The 17,588-nt window shown below is 46.0% G+C and overlaps 1 protein-coding gene across 1 annotated transcript; it reads left to right on the top strand.

The window, feature by feature from the left end:
- Positions 1 to 1,269: 1,269 nt before the first annotated feature.
- Positions 1,270 to 11,121, top strand: LOC144174517 (thrombin inhibitor hemalin-like). The gene is made up of 5 exons (XM_077703257.1): positions 1,270 to 1,429; positions 2,570 to 2,761; positions 3,662 to 3,712; positions 8,387 to 8,587; positions 10,809 to 11,121. The coding sequence occupies exons 1-5, from the start codon at positions 1,387 to 1,389 to the stop codon at positions 10,970 to 10,972; spliced, it is 651 nt and encodes a 216-aa protein (XP_077559383.1). The 5' UTR covers positions 1,270 to 1,386; the 3' UTR covers positions 10,973 to 11,121.
- Positions 11,122 to 17,588: the final 6,467 nt, after the last annotated feature.

Below are 17,588 nucleotides of genomic sequence, written 5' to 3'. Positions count from 1 at the left end.
CGGCTACTCCTTCTCGCGAAAGTTACTGTTCGTAATAGACATTTCAAGATTCTCAAACTCACTGGCCAGTTCGGCGAAGGCAGCTCTTGCGGGAGAGTTCTTGCAATGATTCATGGTTGCAATGATACAACCATTTTATTTATTTATTTATTTATTTATTTATTTATTTATTTATTTATTTATTTATTTATTTATTTATTTATTTATTTATTTATTTATTTATTTATTTATTTATTTATTTATTTATTTATTTATTTATTTAAATACCCTAAAGGCCCCGAAGGTCATTACATAGGGGGGGATCAGAAAAGCAAAACTTAAAAACGGTTAATATACATAGGATCAGTAAACAAACAAAAAACCCAGAAGATTTACCTATACAAGGCAAGCAATACATTTTTTCATTAAAGAGTTCCAATCAGCCTAACAATGGACACAAAATGTGTTTTAACAGAGGCAAGGCAACACTTGAGCATAACACTTGTTTTGGCAATTTTCAAGGTCATAACACAGACGAAGCAGTAAAGGAACATATGACACTGGGCTTGAAATTGACAAAGTCAAGTTCCATCTATTTGCGCAAGGTACTCATTTTTGAGACATGAAAATAGCAACTTGGATATACCTAACAAACCTAAATTAATACACAGCTCTTCATTACAGATGGGTACTAATGCTACCCTTCTGTATATGGAGGGCTAGTATTAATAAGACCATTCTTTCTTTCTTTACATGTTTTTCAGAACATTACCTTGGGGGACATGGCTAAAGGAAAAGCAGTTGCCTGATTGAGGCCATGCCACCCGTTTCAGCAGCGTGAAGCCTCATGTTTCTTTTTTTTTTCTTTTGCCCGAGTGATCGCCTTTTTGAAAGCATTAAAAATATTTCTTTTTACGTATATCATACCTATCATAAAATTTCAAGATATTTAACATATTTGACAGAAAGGCAGAGTGAGCTCAGGTCGTAATTTGACCCTGCGGGAACCGCTAAAATGCGGTCGAAGAAACGAAGGCATGACCGAAGTTCGATGATTTTATAACCCGATGGTACCTCGTAATTTTGATCTAATTAAGGATCATATTGAGCTAACAGAGTTTAAATTGACGAGAGTCTGCTGGGTTCGTTTCTCGACAATACCGCAATTTCTCTCGGTCTCCCCTAGAGAACAAAAGCGAGAGTAAGGTGTGTCGGTGCAAGGCCTGATAACGCGGCAGATACCTGAAATCCGCTCAAATGAGCATATGCAGCAGCCGCCTTATCATCTGCAGCGTGGCACACCAGGGTTAGCAACAGGTAGAAACGCCACGAAGGTCCCATTGTTCTAAGCGGTTTAAAACCCCGTGCCCAAACGAGGCGCGCTGCGTCGAACCCATCCTGCCCATCATGAAGCTACCTGGGCTGTTCCTTCTCTTTGGCGCGGCATTCGGTGAGTTTTCTACGGTGCGCGATTGGCAAAAACGTGGTTTTCGTAGGAAAAGCTTTAACGATCGAGTTGTTAAAGATCCCGAAGCCTGCATAAACGCCATGTGCATATAGTGCAATGCAGTAATGCTCTCTGCAAGACGACTCGGAAAAAGAAAACATCGAAAAACAATTCTACAAGTAGCGATGACGCTTTTAATGCCGTTTTTACTTCGGGTGTAGAAAAATCATGCCATAATTTCAATCCCGGTTTAAAAACAGTGCACAAAATTTTCATACATCTGTAGGTAAACGTAGCTGGGTGCTTGGTTGCAAGTAACTATTATGTCTATAGGTTGTGTATGGTTACTGTATGGTTGTGTATGTACGACTTACGCCTTGTTCGAAGTTATTTCTCCGCATTAAAGGTATTCTTCGATGCATTACCTCTATTCTATATGTTCATAAGCGGTATTCCCCATGTAAAACAGTGAGTGCAGTCCGTAGCGAGTTGAGAAAAGCTTGAACTTTCACAGAAACAGCGCTTGGAATGGCGACAGTGAAACCCCTTGAGTGAAAGCAAATGTGGCCCCGAATAAAATCAAACAATCGTCCAAACAAGCAAACAAACAAACAAAAACACACACGAACGCCTCGCGCTAGGGAGCGCCTCGCGCTTCAAAGACACGTGCAGCCTCGTGATCGTGTTCCAGCGTGGACGGCTACCGCCACCTTGGGGGAGCCGGAAGAAACTAGCCGCGCACGTGATTGAATGCCGGAAAAAAATAGGGCGCACTCTGTTCTTGTTGACGGAGCTGGAAAATGCATCAAACTCTAGCCATGCATTGCTTAGCGTCAGAAGCCATCGCTGTATATCATGTGGGCCGCATCCAGTCTACCGGTTGTACCTGTCACTGCTTCGTAAAAATTTTGGTTTATGTACATTTAAATTTTTATCCAAATCCGTAAATATTCTACGCTTCCCCTGTGCTGATTTTCTTGTATGGCATTTTCTGAGTGTCTGCCTTGTTTTTATTTTCTGACCCCGAAAAAAATAAAGCCAAGTGCGGCGGGAGTCGGGCATATAGCACGTGCTGGGTTAAAAATTGACCTCGTGATACGCCCCCAGAAAGTTCCCTCCGTATTCCCGATGCTTCTTTTGCAGGTGAACTGAGCAAGCTTGATCTTTACTGCGGCCACGATGTGGACTCTGGGGACTGTATCGGTGCGGAGCTTAGGTACTTCTTCGACGTCCGCTCTGGCGAGTGCGAGCCCTTCTTGTACAGCGGATGCGGAGGCAACTCCAACAACTACCGGAGTATGGAACTATGCGAAAAGACCTGCATGTCGCCAAAACGTGAGTGCGCCTTCCTTGTAATGGTGACAATGTCTGCCATAAAACACCTTTTTACGTGCAACGGACTCTTGTAAGAGCAAAGTACGATGCTACTATACTCGGTTACAACTCAAGAACGGCACCACCTCATGTGGTGTATCACTCCGCCAAAGCGCCGGACCCGTGACGTCAGTGCGCGCGCGTTTTGAAAGGGGTTTGCTATGAATGCCTGATATCGTCTGCCATGTCTCACGCAGTTTGTTTGTCGTCACTGGAGTCGTTTATAAGAATATTAGGTCAAAATAATCACGGGAACGGCTCAAGCCATGTTCAAAATATTCCCAGTAACGCCCTAGTTGCGCCGCGCGGAGAAACATCCGGCTACGGTGATAAGGCACAGCGGCAACTTCCGGTGCCGTTCTTATGTTGTCACCGAGTATAGGGATTGTGTACCCTTCGTCAAAATAAAACCGATGCATATTTCCGGAAATGAAGATCAGCACATTTTGCGGCACGTTTATGTTGGTCTGGTGTACGTGGTTTACGGAAACTGACGCCTTGAGGCAGTCGAATTTAAAATTTGTTTAGTACAAGTTTCAAGCACCACCACTGCGAATAGTTACTCGAAAGGAGCTCGGCACGACCATGAAGAGAAGCGGTTAACATTTAATTTTGGTGTTAACGTTGTTTCACTGACTATCGCGACGGGAGAAATTCAGCTAGTTGGCATGCTTCCATGAATTTTCATTGTTTTGTGTCGTGAAAACACTATCGTTAATTTTAGGTGTCCGATATTTATTTCCGGGACACTACAGCCACGCAAAGTTACCCTCGGTTACCCCATCGCAAATTACATTACGCCAAAATGTCATTAGAATCTAACACACAAAAAAAATACTAATTTTATTTCTTCATTTTCAGCAACACCAAGGACCTCGAGTCGCCCTCATGAGGTGGAGGGCCTACCTCCAGGTATGTATCTGCGTAGTATGGAAAGGGGAATCAAAACTGGCTTACCATAACTACTTTCAGTCTATTTGACCCTTTGTTAATAATCACCTTATCATTGGTCAAGTTCAGTGCGGAACATGGGTCTCTCCCGGTCGCTTCCTATAACCCTTTCAACGCGCCAGCAGAATCCATTCATTTGGCCCGAATTTTCCGAAATCATCACTCGACCTAGTCTGCTGCCTCCCTCAGCCTCTCTTCTTACCCGCCTGCTTTCCGCCTTTAGGCTCTAAAAAGTCTCCGTAAGTCCGTTTCGCCGCAACGCTCCAGCTCAACCAATCAAAGCGAGCAAATGCCCCAACACAAGGGTGAAATAGGCCCAGACTGTACGACCTGTCTCAGAAATGATATCATGGCATAGACCAGTGGTTCTCAAATGGGGGTCCGCGGACTCCAGGGGGTCCGCGAGAACATTTGAGCGGTCCGCCAAGCCTCGCTCAAAGCTACACCCCCCCCCCCCTCCCGCCATATTTTTCTCGATTTTGCTAACTAGCACTTTCTTGCAGTGCAAAAAGGTGGCTTCGCCACATTACCTGTACGCTTAGTTTCTCCGCGTAGCACATATTTTAACATCTGCTTTTTGCACAGCACGCCAGCTATGAGAAGAAAAGAAACAGACACAGAAAAGGCAGACTTATAGATTCAAGAGCAAATTGTTCGGCATTATGACGCGCATCGTCATTGACGTCAAGCAGAAAAGGCGGGAATCGGATAAGTGTGTGGGCGACGTAAGCTGCAAGTACAAATTGTTTGACATTACGACACCGATCAACATATGCTCCATCGTGGGGTCCCCCGTCACTTTCGCAAGCCCCAGAGGGGTCCCCGGGGCAGTAATGGTTGAGAACCACTGGCCTAGACGAAATAAGAAAATTCGGAGGCAAAGATTGGACTCGGGCAGCTCAGGATAGGAGCAGTTGGAGGCCAATGGGAGAGGCCTTCGTCCTGCAGTGGACTTAAATAGGCTGCTGCTGATGATGATCATGATGACATTGCGCAATCGAGAACGTCACGCACGCCTTGCATGTTGTACGGCGCCGTGTCCTACACCAGGTCACAAAAACTATACGGAGATCCCATTTTTGCATATTTGAGTCAGATATGGTTCGATTTTGGACACTTGATTGCTTTGGTTAGTTGTACATAAAGGAAAGCTGAAGCGCTTTCCAAAAATTTGAGTTAGATTAACAGTTATATAGTTTCTTGCGCGCTGATTCCGAATATCACATTGAAATTTATCGTACATGAGTCCAAGTGGCATTTATCTTGCAAAAAGCGCGGCCCCGTTTGAAAGACGCGCGCTTTTCGTCTTATGACGCCCCTGATTGGTTGCGCCCGTCATGACGTCAAAAGAGGACACCCTTCGGCCGCGCGGGTTGTCGGAAGCATTGCGAACGATCTCATGGTTGCCTTTGCGGCAATTTAGCTTGCAGTTTAATTTTCGCACATGATTGGAAGTTTTGTTTTATAATTTCCCGTGCTGTTGGTTCAATTATCTTGGAGCTTAAATTTGCTTTACACGACAGAGAACCCCAAAGCAGTGACTGTGACGTCGACTAGTGGGTTCCACCAAAATATTTTTGAATTAGGCAGCCAGCATAGGGGGATTTTATACCTTATGTTAATATTAGGTACTGCCTTAACTGTTTCTTATTATACACAAAACCATTTATGCCGAAGATTAATGGGCGTTTTGTAAACAATCTACCAGCGAAAAGCACGTACGTGCACTGCGCGAAAAAATAGCGTTCATGCGCTGTAAACGTATATGCGAGACACATCTTGCCGGTACACGCATAAACCAACAAGCAGACTCTGCTTCCGCATTTCCTTTGTTCGTTGTCGCCCACCCCAGCCCCGTTACTCATGAAACACAGACCCACACGCGCGCGCCATTTCGGCAGCGGCGCTACGTCGCCTCCGCGATTGCTAGCTGCACTTCGATGAGTGGCGTCTTACTGCTTCACATGCATTTATTCTGAAAACACTGCAGCATACTAGTGCCTGCTCAGCATTATTGGCTGTAGTAGGGCTTGATTTTCGCTTGTGCGTTGCGCATTCTGCTACAATATTACGGCCACCTCGTTATAATTAACAGACCAGTCGGACAAGGCAGTTACGTTGTAGTTACGTTACTTTAGGTAACAATCACCAAACGTTTGTGATAATGAATCGTTGGCCTGTTTCAGCATTTCTAAATTTAAGCATTTACCGCGCTAGTCGGACAGAGGCCGTATATTTACTCTTCGCTCCTAATTTTTTTAGTATCATCATTATATATATCACCAACTATCACTGGAGCACACTTGAGGTTCAGTGACAACAAGTGCTTGCCAGGTTATAATATGCAGCCACACGGAATCTTGGGCAAAAAATTAGGCCCCCGCAGTCAACACAAATTATGGCACGGTGGTGGTTCGGAGGGGTGTTTTTTTTTTTAATTCCAGACAAACATCACCTTATCGGGACATGTATACTTGCAAAATAAGTAATCTGGTTGTCTTGGTTCCATTACTTTGTAGGAATACTGTTTCCTCTTAGCCGGGAGAGAACTTCTATCAGGATTGGCCCCTTGTTTTAGTTTCGCCAAAAAATGTTTTTTTGAACACTGTCCTGAGCCCATAGGGAAAGAAAACCGACGCGTTTAACGAAACAAGTATTTCCTGAACAAATGTGACTTGGTTACTGGAATGGAACGAAACATCCCCGGCCAAAGTACAGCAGTATTCCCCATCCTTCCTAAATCTGGAATCTAATGTGAACATTCACGTCCATCGCATCAAAAAAAAAAAAACGCATTGGAGCGGTTTACAAAGTATTTAACGTAGTGTAGTATATTCTCTGTCATCAAGCACAGCCACCTCGGCTGTCGCTTCCGTATGTTATCAAGCATCCCGGCGTGGCATTATTCTGCTTAGGAATACGGCATGATAACGTATGCCTCGTTTGGCGTTCGTGCATACTTTTTGAACACGAAAATTGTACAAATGAGTGCTATCAACCACAACAACAAGTATCATTCACAAGGAAACACGGCGAAAAGAGCATGGCCGAGGCGGCCGATCCGGCCGGAAGTCCAGGTATGACGTTTTTCAGCCGGTTTTCGCCCGCGCTCTTCGGTCTTCCGGCATCGCGCGGTGAGATGGGGGCGGGGCAACGGGCCACTTTTGTTTGCTCATTGCGCCGCTTCTATTGCATGTATTGCGAAAATATTTCGTACACATGAACTATTCAATGTGTACTTGCTGCTAGTCAACTTTTCTTTTAATTCTAAAACCGCTTCACCTTCCCTTTAAGCGTTGTAGCGGAGCCGACCTACGAAAACTTCATAGAGTTTGCACTTCACGATCCTGCTCATTTGTTTTTATGTATCTTGAAGTAGTGGGATGTTCACTATGCGCGCTTCCTATCCTTTATTCTTACGCTTAACGACCTTGTCATTATTGGACCAGTCTATAGGAACCCTTCGAGGCACTTTGCGAGGCGCCTATTATATACTCCTCAAATTAGAAGTTGAAGTACGCACTGATTGCTGTTCGGTGACATCGGCAGGCAATCTTTCATTATGAATGCGCTTCGAATGCGTTTCGAGTCTATGCCCTCACTCCCCCACCTTCCACCCCTTTTATTAGAGCCGATTGTTCGCCTGGTTTTAGTTTCCTAGGAATAATTGCACCCTCGGGTTTTTTATACTATCAGCCTTTTTCTTTACAAAAGGTTCATAAAATTTGGCGGGATACCTGCGGGTTCGATAAAGATAACGTCGCCAGCGAACTCGGGCTGCATTGACATCCCTTGGAGACTGGTATCGCTAGTTTCACAACGAAGCGGCTTTAGGCACGTCATTAAAGGAAGATAATACTGACTTTGAAAAATCGCGCTTTCCTATCGGCCCCCTTTCTAATAGAAAGTTTATTGGAGTTTATGAAGTGCCGTGGAGCCTGAAGTATTGCTAGTACTACGACTTTATGCGTCGTGGTTCCGCAGAAACTCTAACAGTGCAGTAATTTGCTCTCAGCCATCACATTTTTATAGTCAATTAAGGCTAAGGGAAGCGGCTTGCAACATTACTTAGATTTCTAGCTTGCTTAGTAGATTTTTGGTTATGGCATGTCTTTGGGTAAACTTTCTTAAATTTAGGCTGGTTTCTAAACTGACAAAAGTGTAGATTGTTGCTAGTTTGATCTATTGGTATTTCCGCATAAATAGAGACTTATAGCTCGCGTGATTTGTTCTCGACTTTCGTAATTTCTCAATTTGATGTGATATGAGGGTCGGTATAGAAATCGGGCACTATTGTGAAAGCCTGACACCGAGAAATAGAAAGTTATTAAAATCTGATTTCGGGTGTCCCGGTTTCATTCACATAAAAAGGGTTAATGAAAACTGGCTGCCATTTCGGCATATCCCGAAGACGTTCTAACTGTCTTGCACCTGTGATGTCACGGGTAGCAGAACATATTAAGACTGCCATCCCAGTTAGCTGCCGTTTTTACAAGGAAACTATTCCAAGGCTAGCCTCCATTACTTCCCACTTTTTTTTTTTTCGTCCGCGCCCTTAGCATCTCACCATAGCTGCTCACAGTGGTGCCTGTTCCGATTATATTCCGTCATCCTCGGGGTTAATTTTTTCCTCAGCGTGCCTTCGGGAGCCGAGTCCCGGACCGTGCCAGGGCTCTTTCCACCGCTGGTTCTACAGCGCCCAAGAGAAGCGTTGCCGCCCGTTCGTGTACGGCGGTTGCGGGAGCAACGGCAACAACTACGAAAGCTATGTCAACTGCATGGATCACTGCGCGTCGAGTGGAGACGACAAGGCCGTGACACAGAAGTCGACTGAAGGTTGTCTTTAATTTTGTGTCTTTTTAGGGGTGACAGTGGCAGCAGACTTCTGCTTCCTTTGAATGTGAAGATAACAGAATCAATAGCCGTATTCTGAATAGACTCCACAGATGGAGTACAGTGGACTAGCTTGCTGTAGACGGGTGGAAAACAGCGAGAAAAATTGGCCGCATAACTGCTTTCTTCTCTGTAAACGTTGCCAAAAAAAAGATGGTCTTCTGCTTTCCACGTCACGTGACTGCCTCCTCTCTCTTCCTCTTCCGCCCTTCACACTAGACCCCCTCCCCTCGCTCTCTCCTTGATGAATGTAATTGAAGTTTGCTCCACTCAATTCAATTTTCCCGCGTGATGATGATGATGATTGCTACTGGTTTCCCCTTTGTAGCGGGGTGATGACGTGTCATCTTTTCTTGTCATCTTTCATGTTTTATACTCTTGGTTTAATACTAGCGCTGCTTAGGGCCGGTACAAAAAACTTATTAGGCACAAAATACTTTTTGAGCTCACATTTACCTAACTGGGCGGTGAGTTTGCGTTTATCGAAATGTCTTCTAAGAACATTACCTTGCGCGAGAAGGAATAGCCGGCGCTCTTATAAGGCGTCAACCTCTCCTACTTTTTCGCCATGTAATAAAGGAGAAAAAATACTTTTTTTTTCCTGTTACAGGTGGTAACTGTCCTAAGCAATATTCCCTTCTCTGCTTTTCGTCCACCAGAATTCTAATCTTCTTCGCATTCATGCTGTTCGCGCGCCATCTTTTAAGAAAGCGCATCTTTCATGTTGCGCTCTTGGTTGTGCTTGGAACAGCACGAGCCGACGTCTTTTGTTTTAGTGTTTTTTTTTATTTCTTCAAAGCCGTTTCTTTATGATTTATTTCTTCGTTTGCTATCAAAAAAAAAGAACAGTCTTCATTAAAAGAACGTTGATGTCCTCGGTTATGTACTTACAGGTCACCTGAAATATTCCTGAGGTTTGTTTCGCGCTGAACAGTGCGGACATGTATAAGCCCTACCTACCATTTCAGTAGTTAGGAACGGTCCTGCCTTATATGCTCCGTGTTCAAGTATCATTTACAGAGTCAAGTGACCGACAGACAGAAACAGGCAGGCCAAAATAGCCGCGTTATGATAGCCCCCCAAAAAGGCTATCGTCTTAATAAAAACGACTGGTGTATTTTTCCCGCCTAAAGGTCGAAATCAGACACTCAGTCCAAATAAGCTCCGACAGCGTACATCGTCTCGGTGGAGGGTCCGCAATTCATTCGCATGTTCAGAGTAAAACAGAAGTACGGTAACTACGTTTCGAGAACATGTAGTACAGTTATTTCCACGAGCTATAAAAAACCTTGGAATGGGTTGAAGAAATTGAAGTAGAAGTTGAACATTACTTCCACTCATGCGTGCGGCGTTTAGTCTGACAACGGAGTGGAGGCATTGACAAAGATGATAACTGTCCCCTTTCCCCTCTCGGCTGAAGAAATCAAGATAGGACAGAGCGACAGCCGCAACAGTCGCGTCACAAACCAAAATTGATCCAAGCTTGTTATTAATTAACGGAAGCGTATTTCAGAGGCGGTCACACCTTGTTACCTCCGACTTTTTTTTTTTTTTTTTTTTTTTTGCGGGGATTTTGTGGCTGCTCGTGATATCGCGTAAACCAGTGGTTCTCAGCCATGACTGCTCCGGGGACCCCTTCCGGTCTTCCGAAAGTGATGGGGGACCCTACGATGGAGCATACGTTGATCGGTGTCATAATGTCAAACAATTTGCGCCTGCAGCTCACGTCGCCCGCAGACTTATCCAATGCCCGCCTTTTCTGCTTGACGTTAATGACTATGCGGGCCATAATAACAAACAATTTCCTCTTGAATTTAAATTCTTCGAAACACCTATACGCTGCCTTTTCTAGGTCTGTATTTTTGCTTCTCATGGCTAGTGAGTTGTGCAAAAATCAGATGTTCAAATATTTGCTACGGGGAGAAACTAAACGTACATGTAATGCGACGAAGCCACCTTTTTTTGAATTGCAAGCCGGTGCTGGCAAAATCGAGAAAAGAATGGCGGGGGGAAAGTTTAGAGGGAGGCTTTGCGGACCCCTCAAATGCTCTCGCGGACCCCCTGAAGTCCGCGGAGCCCCATTTGGGAATCACTGGCGTAAACTGTTGCGTTCGTTTAGAGAACACAAGATGACCTCTTTTTGTTCATCTCCTATTGCTTTCAGTGTGTCACCGGGCCCCACGAAGAGGTCCTTGCCTCGGATCTCTGAACCGTTGGTTCTACGACCCCAAGACAAACTCATGCAAGCAATTTGTCTACGGAGGTTGTCAAAGCAACGGAAACAACTTTGAAACATTCCCCATTTGTCGGGATCACTGCGTGGTTTAGAGAGCCAAGAAATCACCGCAGGCTTGTGCGACCTTCCGATCTCTAGCAAATGGACCCAACTCTTCAAAGCGCCCCCAAGCGTCCTGTCCATCGCGGCATCGCCGATAACAGGGCCACTGACCACAATAAATTTAAACTTCACCCGAACACCACCAATAACGTTTCACACATTCCGTACAAATTTGAAGTGCTTGCAGAATCTAGTTATCTCAGCACAGCGACGCAAACAATGTAGGCGCTTCCCATAACGCCTCAGTAATTTTTCCCTATAAAACGCGTTATTAACCCCCAACTTCAAAGCTTTCCCATATATCAACCCCGACGTGCTCCCTATATTGCCTCCATATTTAAACTTCGCGAAGCTTTCAGTTCTCTCAGAGCACCGGACGATATGTGTGTTGTCCCTTAAAAGCTCCTTTAGAACTTTTTTCCTTTAAAACCCATCATTAACTCACGCGCCTGAAACATTTCCCCCGCATCACTCATCAGTTATAACTTACCGCATATTCACTAAAAATTCAAATTTCGTGTCACATCAATTGGTTCTCCAAAGACAGTGAGTGCATGCAAAAGTACTGTCCACGCACATATACCGCCTCTTAATAGGGCGAAAACGCGCAAATGTTCCTAAGAAGCCTAATTTATCTACTTGCCTAAAACTTTCACCACGCATTACCCCTCCCATGTGCCGCATATTCCCTTCAAATTTTAACTAAGTGCATTGCCACACGAGCGGCTTCTCTGTAAACGAATGTAGCCGTATATACTTACCCGTTTAGAACCGAACATCTCGGCAAGTGCAACTACTTTGACCGCAACTGTAGCGGGCGTGAACAACCACGTCACTACACCTGCGTGCCCCAAGGAGCAACCCTCTTACCTACCCTATTCAACATAGGGATGAGAGGGCTTGCAAACTGCCTCCACGATACAGCCACGGGTATTTGCTTTACTATGTACGCCGATGATGTAACCGTATGGATTGACCCAGGACAGCACGCCACAACAGAACAAGCCTTGTTCTGTTGCGGATGCTGCGCTGAGTCAATTTATACGGCAGTAACTGCCGTCTAAACAGCCCTGGATTCTTTAGTAGCAACTGTAATAAAGACAACTGTGAATAATACCGACATTCTCATACTTTACGGTATAGGAATGTTCGCATTCACTGGGTAGCGGGACACGAGAATTCCTGCACTGGAAATTAGGCTGCACGCGCTGCGGCAGACGGAAGTTCAAACTTTGCCCCTCCACTGGTCCTCAACGAAGCGGCTACTCCTCCCACGCTACCCCAGCCCTGAATATCGTCCCGCACAAAAAAAAGACAAACAGCGTTAGCAAGACGTTACTCCTTCATACTTTCTCTCATGCCTCAATCCACTTCCGCGCTCTGGGGAAATCTTCGTTGATAAGTGCACCGCCAACGCGGCCCCCACTCCTGAGACACTTCCCTGATGGCCCTCCTTCCGTCTTCCGCCAACATGCCTATACTTCCAAGTCTCCACACAAGCCAGCCTCTACCATCTCGTCCAGAAGTGCTCAACTTTTCACCGAATATCGAACATATCCTATAGCCAACGCACAACCACCAAACTCACTCACGACTGATTAAATTTGTTAGACCAATACCTATTACATTCCATATGATATTATGAGCAGCCCATGAGAGTGTAATCAAAATCTATGATGACCCCACACCTCGTGAGAGCACCTAACAACCAAAAGTTCGCAACCCACTATTCACTTCTCCTACATTAACCCACTCGGCCTCTGGCTTTCTTTCTTCAATAACGGGCTACAACAACACCAGCAACAACAACAAAGTAAGGGCCATTCTATTCTATAAGGTGATTACCAGCAAAGCTTTTTATCACACTGCATAGAGGTGACACGGAATTTGGGAGAAAGGTATGAGCAAACTTAATTTATTTTAGCGTTAACGGTGGTCATTCCTAAGAAAGACACATATATACACGCACACTTTTATTTTGACCCTACTGATCTTTAAATGGTGCCCATTGATAACTAATCTACTCAAAATGCCTACCCAGATCAGACGTATAAGCTTGAGGTCCTAATCATGTTTTGAATGGCATGCTACTTTGGTAGTCAATGGGTGCTAATAGCACACCCACACGCACACCGGGACAACGTTCGTTTTCCAACGCCTTGTTCTGTAGGACACTTCTCTATTCAAAGACTATGTGGAGCCTCGGAAGTTTTCGTTCTCGGACACGAAAAACACACGGAGCCCTAGCGATATATCCTTCACATAAAACAAAATAAATGTCGCAACCGCCTTTCGTTTCTTGTCAGTCTTGTTTTGAAAAATCATGCGTAGCTTATTCTTGCTTATTCTACATCGCGACGCCGGTGGCAAAAATGCGCCCTTCTAACTCATCGACACCGGAGGGACATGCCTCCTGAGGTCACACCAAGAAAATGTAGACGACGCTAATTTCCGAACCATAATCTTTTGACAACAACCCTCTTGCCACATCCACGCAGCAACACTCTCGCTCGGCATACAGTTATCGCGTTGCTCATCCTTAAAAATTGGCGCTGACAACTTGTGCTTTGCTGCCATCGCAACACAATGCCGAGTTAGATGTAGAGAATCACGCTCTTGCTAAGTACGTCACTGAAAGATTAGTGTTCGTTTTCAGCGAGCGGAATAACCTCAGCCCAGAGATATTCTCGCCAAGTAAATTTGAGAGGTATATCATTCAAAGTGTTGGGGAGTCATAATTGTACCTGCAGAAATCGCACAGACCGATGTCTTGAAGGCATTAAATTGTGCCTTTTCAATTCGAAACGAAAGAAATAGAGCAAGAAAGGAAGGAAGGAAGGAAGGAAGGAAGGAAGGAAGGAAGGAAGGAAGGAAGGAAGGAAGGAAGGAAGGAAGGAAGGAAGGAAGGAAGGAAGGAAGGAAGAGCGAAAGAAAGAAAGAAACAAAGGAAGAAAGGGAGGGAGGAAGGAAGAATAAAGAAGGAAAAAGATTAAAATAAAGAGAAAGGAGGAAAGAAAGAGAGAAATAAATGAAGAAAAAAAGGAGCCCTAGCTGCCTTTTTTTTTCCTGTCTTGGGACGATCATCTGACGGCGAAATTCCCCTTTCCTTTTTTTCTTCTCATGTACCCTCCTTCGTTGAAGACAACCCACGGCAAGTGTATCGAATGCACCACAATTCTGCCGTCAATAAACTTGCAGCAAATATTGCACCAAGGCCTTATTCCACAACGCGAAATTGCACAGAGAGTAGACAGGCTGTGTTCAATTCTTCCTAGTCGCCGAAATGCCCTGTACAGCTCTGCATTCCCGTTGTGGCTGCCCATCTGGAGATCCGTAGATGTGCGCTTAAAAAATACCTTACATCTCGTGTTTTCTCTGTAGTCAGCTTCGTGCGCAGCCGGTTTTCTTTTACATTTGACATTACCGCTAACGCACCTTATTCTGCAGCACAACAGGCAGCGTGCAATCATTGCCCACGATGTAGAGACCCCGAAAGGCTGCCAAGACCCGCAAATCAGCTGTGCTGTCGAGCCCCACGGAGACGTGCACCTGAACAAAATTCCATTCTGTAATAATCAGCGCGTCGAATAGAGCCGAAAGAAGCGTGTCGTGGTCTAGGCCACTCGAAACCCTGCTGACACCCGAGATAATTTGCGAGAGGCGCCTGTCGATCCCGTCGGAAAAGAACGTGCTATATTTTCTCCGAACACTCGTGCAGGCAGATGTGATTAGAAAGGGGTTTTTATCTTCTTTTTTGCCGACGAAAGAGCGTATAGGACAATTGCCTGGCCTTGTTTGCTCCAGGAACACTACGTACCGGGATAAAATGTTGTATGGCCGGGTCGCGGTACTCCGAATGCATGCCAAGAGCGGGCAAACGCAGACGTCACTGCCCTGTGCATGTTTCTGAATTACGCTTTGCGACAAATCACGAATAGGGAGACGAGAACGGCGGAGCTGGCTTAGGGGCTTTTATTAAAGCAGGGAGGTCTCGACGCGGAAACAAAGTGGATTGTTCGGGCTGGTTGGTACGAGATTTCAAATTTCTAGAAACAGCACACGGACGACGCGAAGGAGAGAAAGCAGGGTGGCTCTAATATGTTCTAATAGTTCCAATGCTTCTAATAGCTGGTAAATTTCCTTGCGGAAAGAAGCTCAAACTCTGACGCAAAACAAAAGTCAAGAAAAAACAGGACACGCCGCTGGAAAAAACCGGACAGCGGCGCGTCCCATTTTTCCTTCCGCTAGAAGGAGAGACAGTTATGCATGTATGTTCTCGTTTGTTTGTTCGTTCGTTCGTTTGTTTGTTTGTTTGTTTGTTTGTTCCTCCACATTCAGCGCGCTTTTATAAGCCGTCCAGGAAATAAAGCATCGGGTTAACTGAAATAAATCCATTCACGAAAATAAAGACAGCGAATTGTATCCTGTTTTTTCTCCTTCATCCCGTTCGTGCGTACGGTTCTCACACGGTTGAGGTGCGCTCGCACGGAAAATTAAAATACGCATATTAGGGAACTTTTTCAGAACACACGTTTATTAAAAGTGTAGGATGGAGTAAAGATCGTTTCCCCGAAGTCCGGTGTCGATTAGGAACCCAATCGCCCGGGCTCCGGTTGATTTGGCAGGAGGCTGGCTGGGTGATGGTGTTGAAGTTCTTGGAGATGGCGGTCGAATTGACGAACTCGAGGCGTTGAAGTTGATTAAGTGAAACGGAAGTTTATGTACAGATATTTACAGTATGAAAACTGGGTACATGAGAAATAAAAAGAAAAACTTCAAACTTCGGCTAGACGCTAGCTCCGAGTGCGCACAAATCACTCGAGCTCCTCAACTTCGTCTAACTCTCCTACTCTCGGAGCGTACACAAACCGCTCGAGAAACCACGGCCGAGACTCTGTCTCGCCGCAAGATCCGTCTAGTTGCCCGGTGCGGCGCTGCACCCTAAACCTCCGACGCGATCTTAACCTCGACTAGGGGGCTCACAAATCCCAACCTAGCGTTAACGGTCGAGACTCCTTGTCTCGCCGGGAACTGCCAGCTCAGCGCTCAGACAAGACCCCTTTCCAACGGCCAAGTTCGGCCTTATATAACCTCGAGATCACCCTCTCTCGGGAACGCCCCTGTAGCGTTCGTACACGCGTATGGGAGTGCCCGAATTCACGTAGACAGCTGTCACTCAGCATGCCACGGAATATTCATTGAGGCGCCGCCACATTCGGGTCAACGGCACGCCCACAGACGAGCAGTTTCGTGCGACCCCGCGGGGTGAAAGCGAAAGACGGCGACCGTGCGTCATGCTGACCAGGGCGCGACAACAATAGAGACACGCCGGTAATCCCACCACCTCCGCGGGTCGGGCAGGCGTTCCTGGAATCCGGCGGCGGTGTCTGCTTCCTCAATGGGGGATTATCCTTGAGGAATGCGGTGGGCCAGACAATCCGTCTCCCGTGCGCGCCGCGACGAATTAGAGGCAGTTGCAGCGCAGTGTCGGCAGTGCTACGTCGCTAGACAGAGCGGCGGGTTCTCACGCTCAGCCCGGGCGCCCGGCTGCTAATCTCATAAGTGGACCTTACAGATGGGTTTATTGCGGAAGGAAATGCAGCAGGATGCTCAGAGAAGGCAATCCAAAGCAAGCGGGGCACACGGCTGGCTCTCACGCACTCTTTTCGCGGTCCACGCTGAATATGATGCCTGTCCAGATCACCGGTGCTTCATCTTCCTTGCCGTTATTGCACAACCGCCAATCTCCTTGCAAGGGTAGGAGATAGTTAGCATAGAGCTGTTGAGCGCTGTTACCTCTTCCGCACTACAAAAGAAACAAAGTACAGCTAGCCAACACATTACCGAACACGCCGCCTCACCACCAGCGGTGAGAGCCGTACTTGTTTGATTTGTTCTGGTGATGGACACTTCGCTTTGCTTCGGCTCGTTGAATGAACACAGAAATCACGTGATTTGGGTTGGGGGAGAGCTAGATAACGAGAGAGAAGGGATAGTGTGGGGAGAGGAGAGAGAGGATGAGTGTATCGGGAGATGGGGAAGAGTAAAGTGGCACATATTTGTAGGGGTAATTGGAGATTAATGGGAGAGGCATTTGCCCTGCAGTGGGCGTAGACAGGCTGGTTATGATGATTATTATTATTATTATTATTATTATTATTATTATTATTATTATTATGATTTATAGGGGTAAGAAGCGAGAGCGAGGATGATAGGAAAAGACGTGTAGTGAGGTGGTGAGGGAGAGTGGGTGAGGGTGAGAGAGGAGTGGGAGCGGAGTGGTCAGTGGATGGGGGAGGCAAGTACATGACGGAGATGGGAGGAAGAATAGGAAAATGATATGCGGAGAAGGGGTAAGTGGAGGAGGAAAATGAGAGGGAGGGCGAAGGGGTTGGAGGGAGAGCCGAGAGAGGGGGAGAGGACATGAGGGAAGGCGGGAGGATTTGGGGGGCAGGGAGATGGGTAAGGACATATTAGCAGAAACTAAGAAGAAGCAATGGACGTGGGCAGGGCATGTAATGCGGAGGCAAGATAACCGTTGGTCATTATGGGTAACAAAGTGGATCCCTAGAGAAGGCAAGCGTGGCAGGGGGCGGAAGAAAGTTA

This window comes from Haemaphysalis longicornis, unplaced genomic scaffold, assembly GCF_048455015.1.
Source record: "Haemaphysalis longicornis isolate Haplotype H1 unplaced genomic scaffold, Haemaphysalis longicornis Haplotype H1 scaffold_3, whole genome shotgun sequence".
In the NCBI taxonomy this organism is placed as follows: Eukaryota; Metazoa; Arthropoda; class Arachnida; order Ixodida; family Ixodidae; genus Haemaphysalis; species Haemaphysalis longicornis.
This window is presented reverse-complemented; position numbering and strand designations above follow the sequence as displayed.

Excerpts from the sequence above, each read along its gene's own strand:
- LOC144174517 (XM_077703257.1), top strand. The coding sequence starts at position 1,387 with ATGAAGCTACCTGGGCTGTTCCTTCTCTTTGGCGCGGCATTCG. Across the intron at positions 3,713-8,386 it reads GGTGGAGGGCCTACCTCCAG|CGTGCCTTCGGGAGCCGAGT; the intron begins GTATGTATCTGC and ends TTTTTTCCTCAG. Across the intron at positions 8,588-10,808 it reads GACACAGAAGTCGACTGAAG|TGTGTCACCGGGCCCCACGA; the intron begins GTTGTCTTTAAT and ends TATTGCTTTCAG.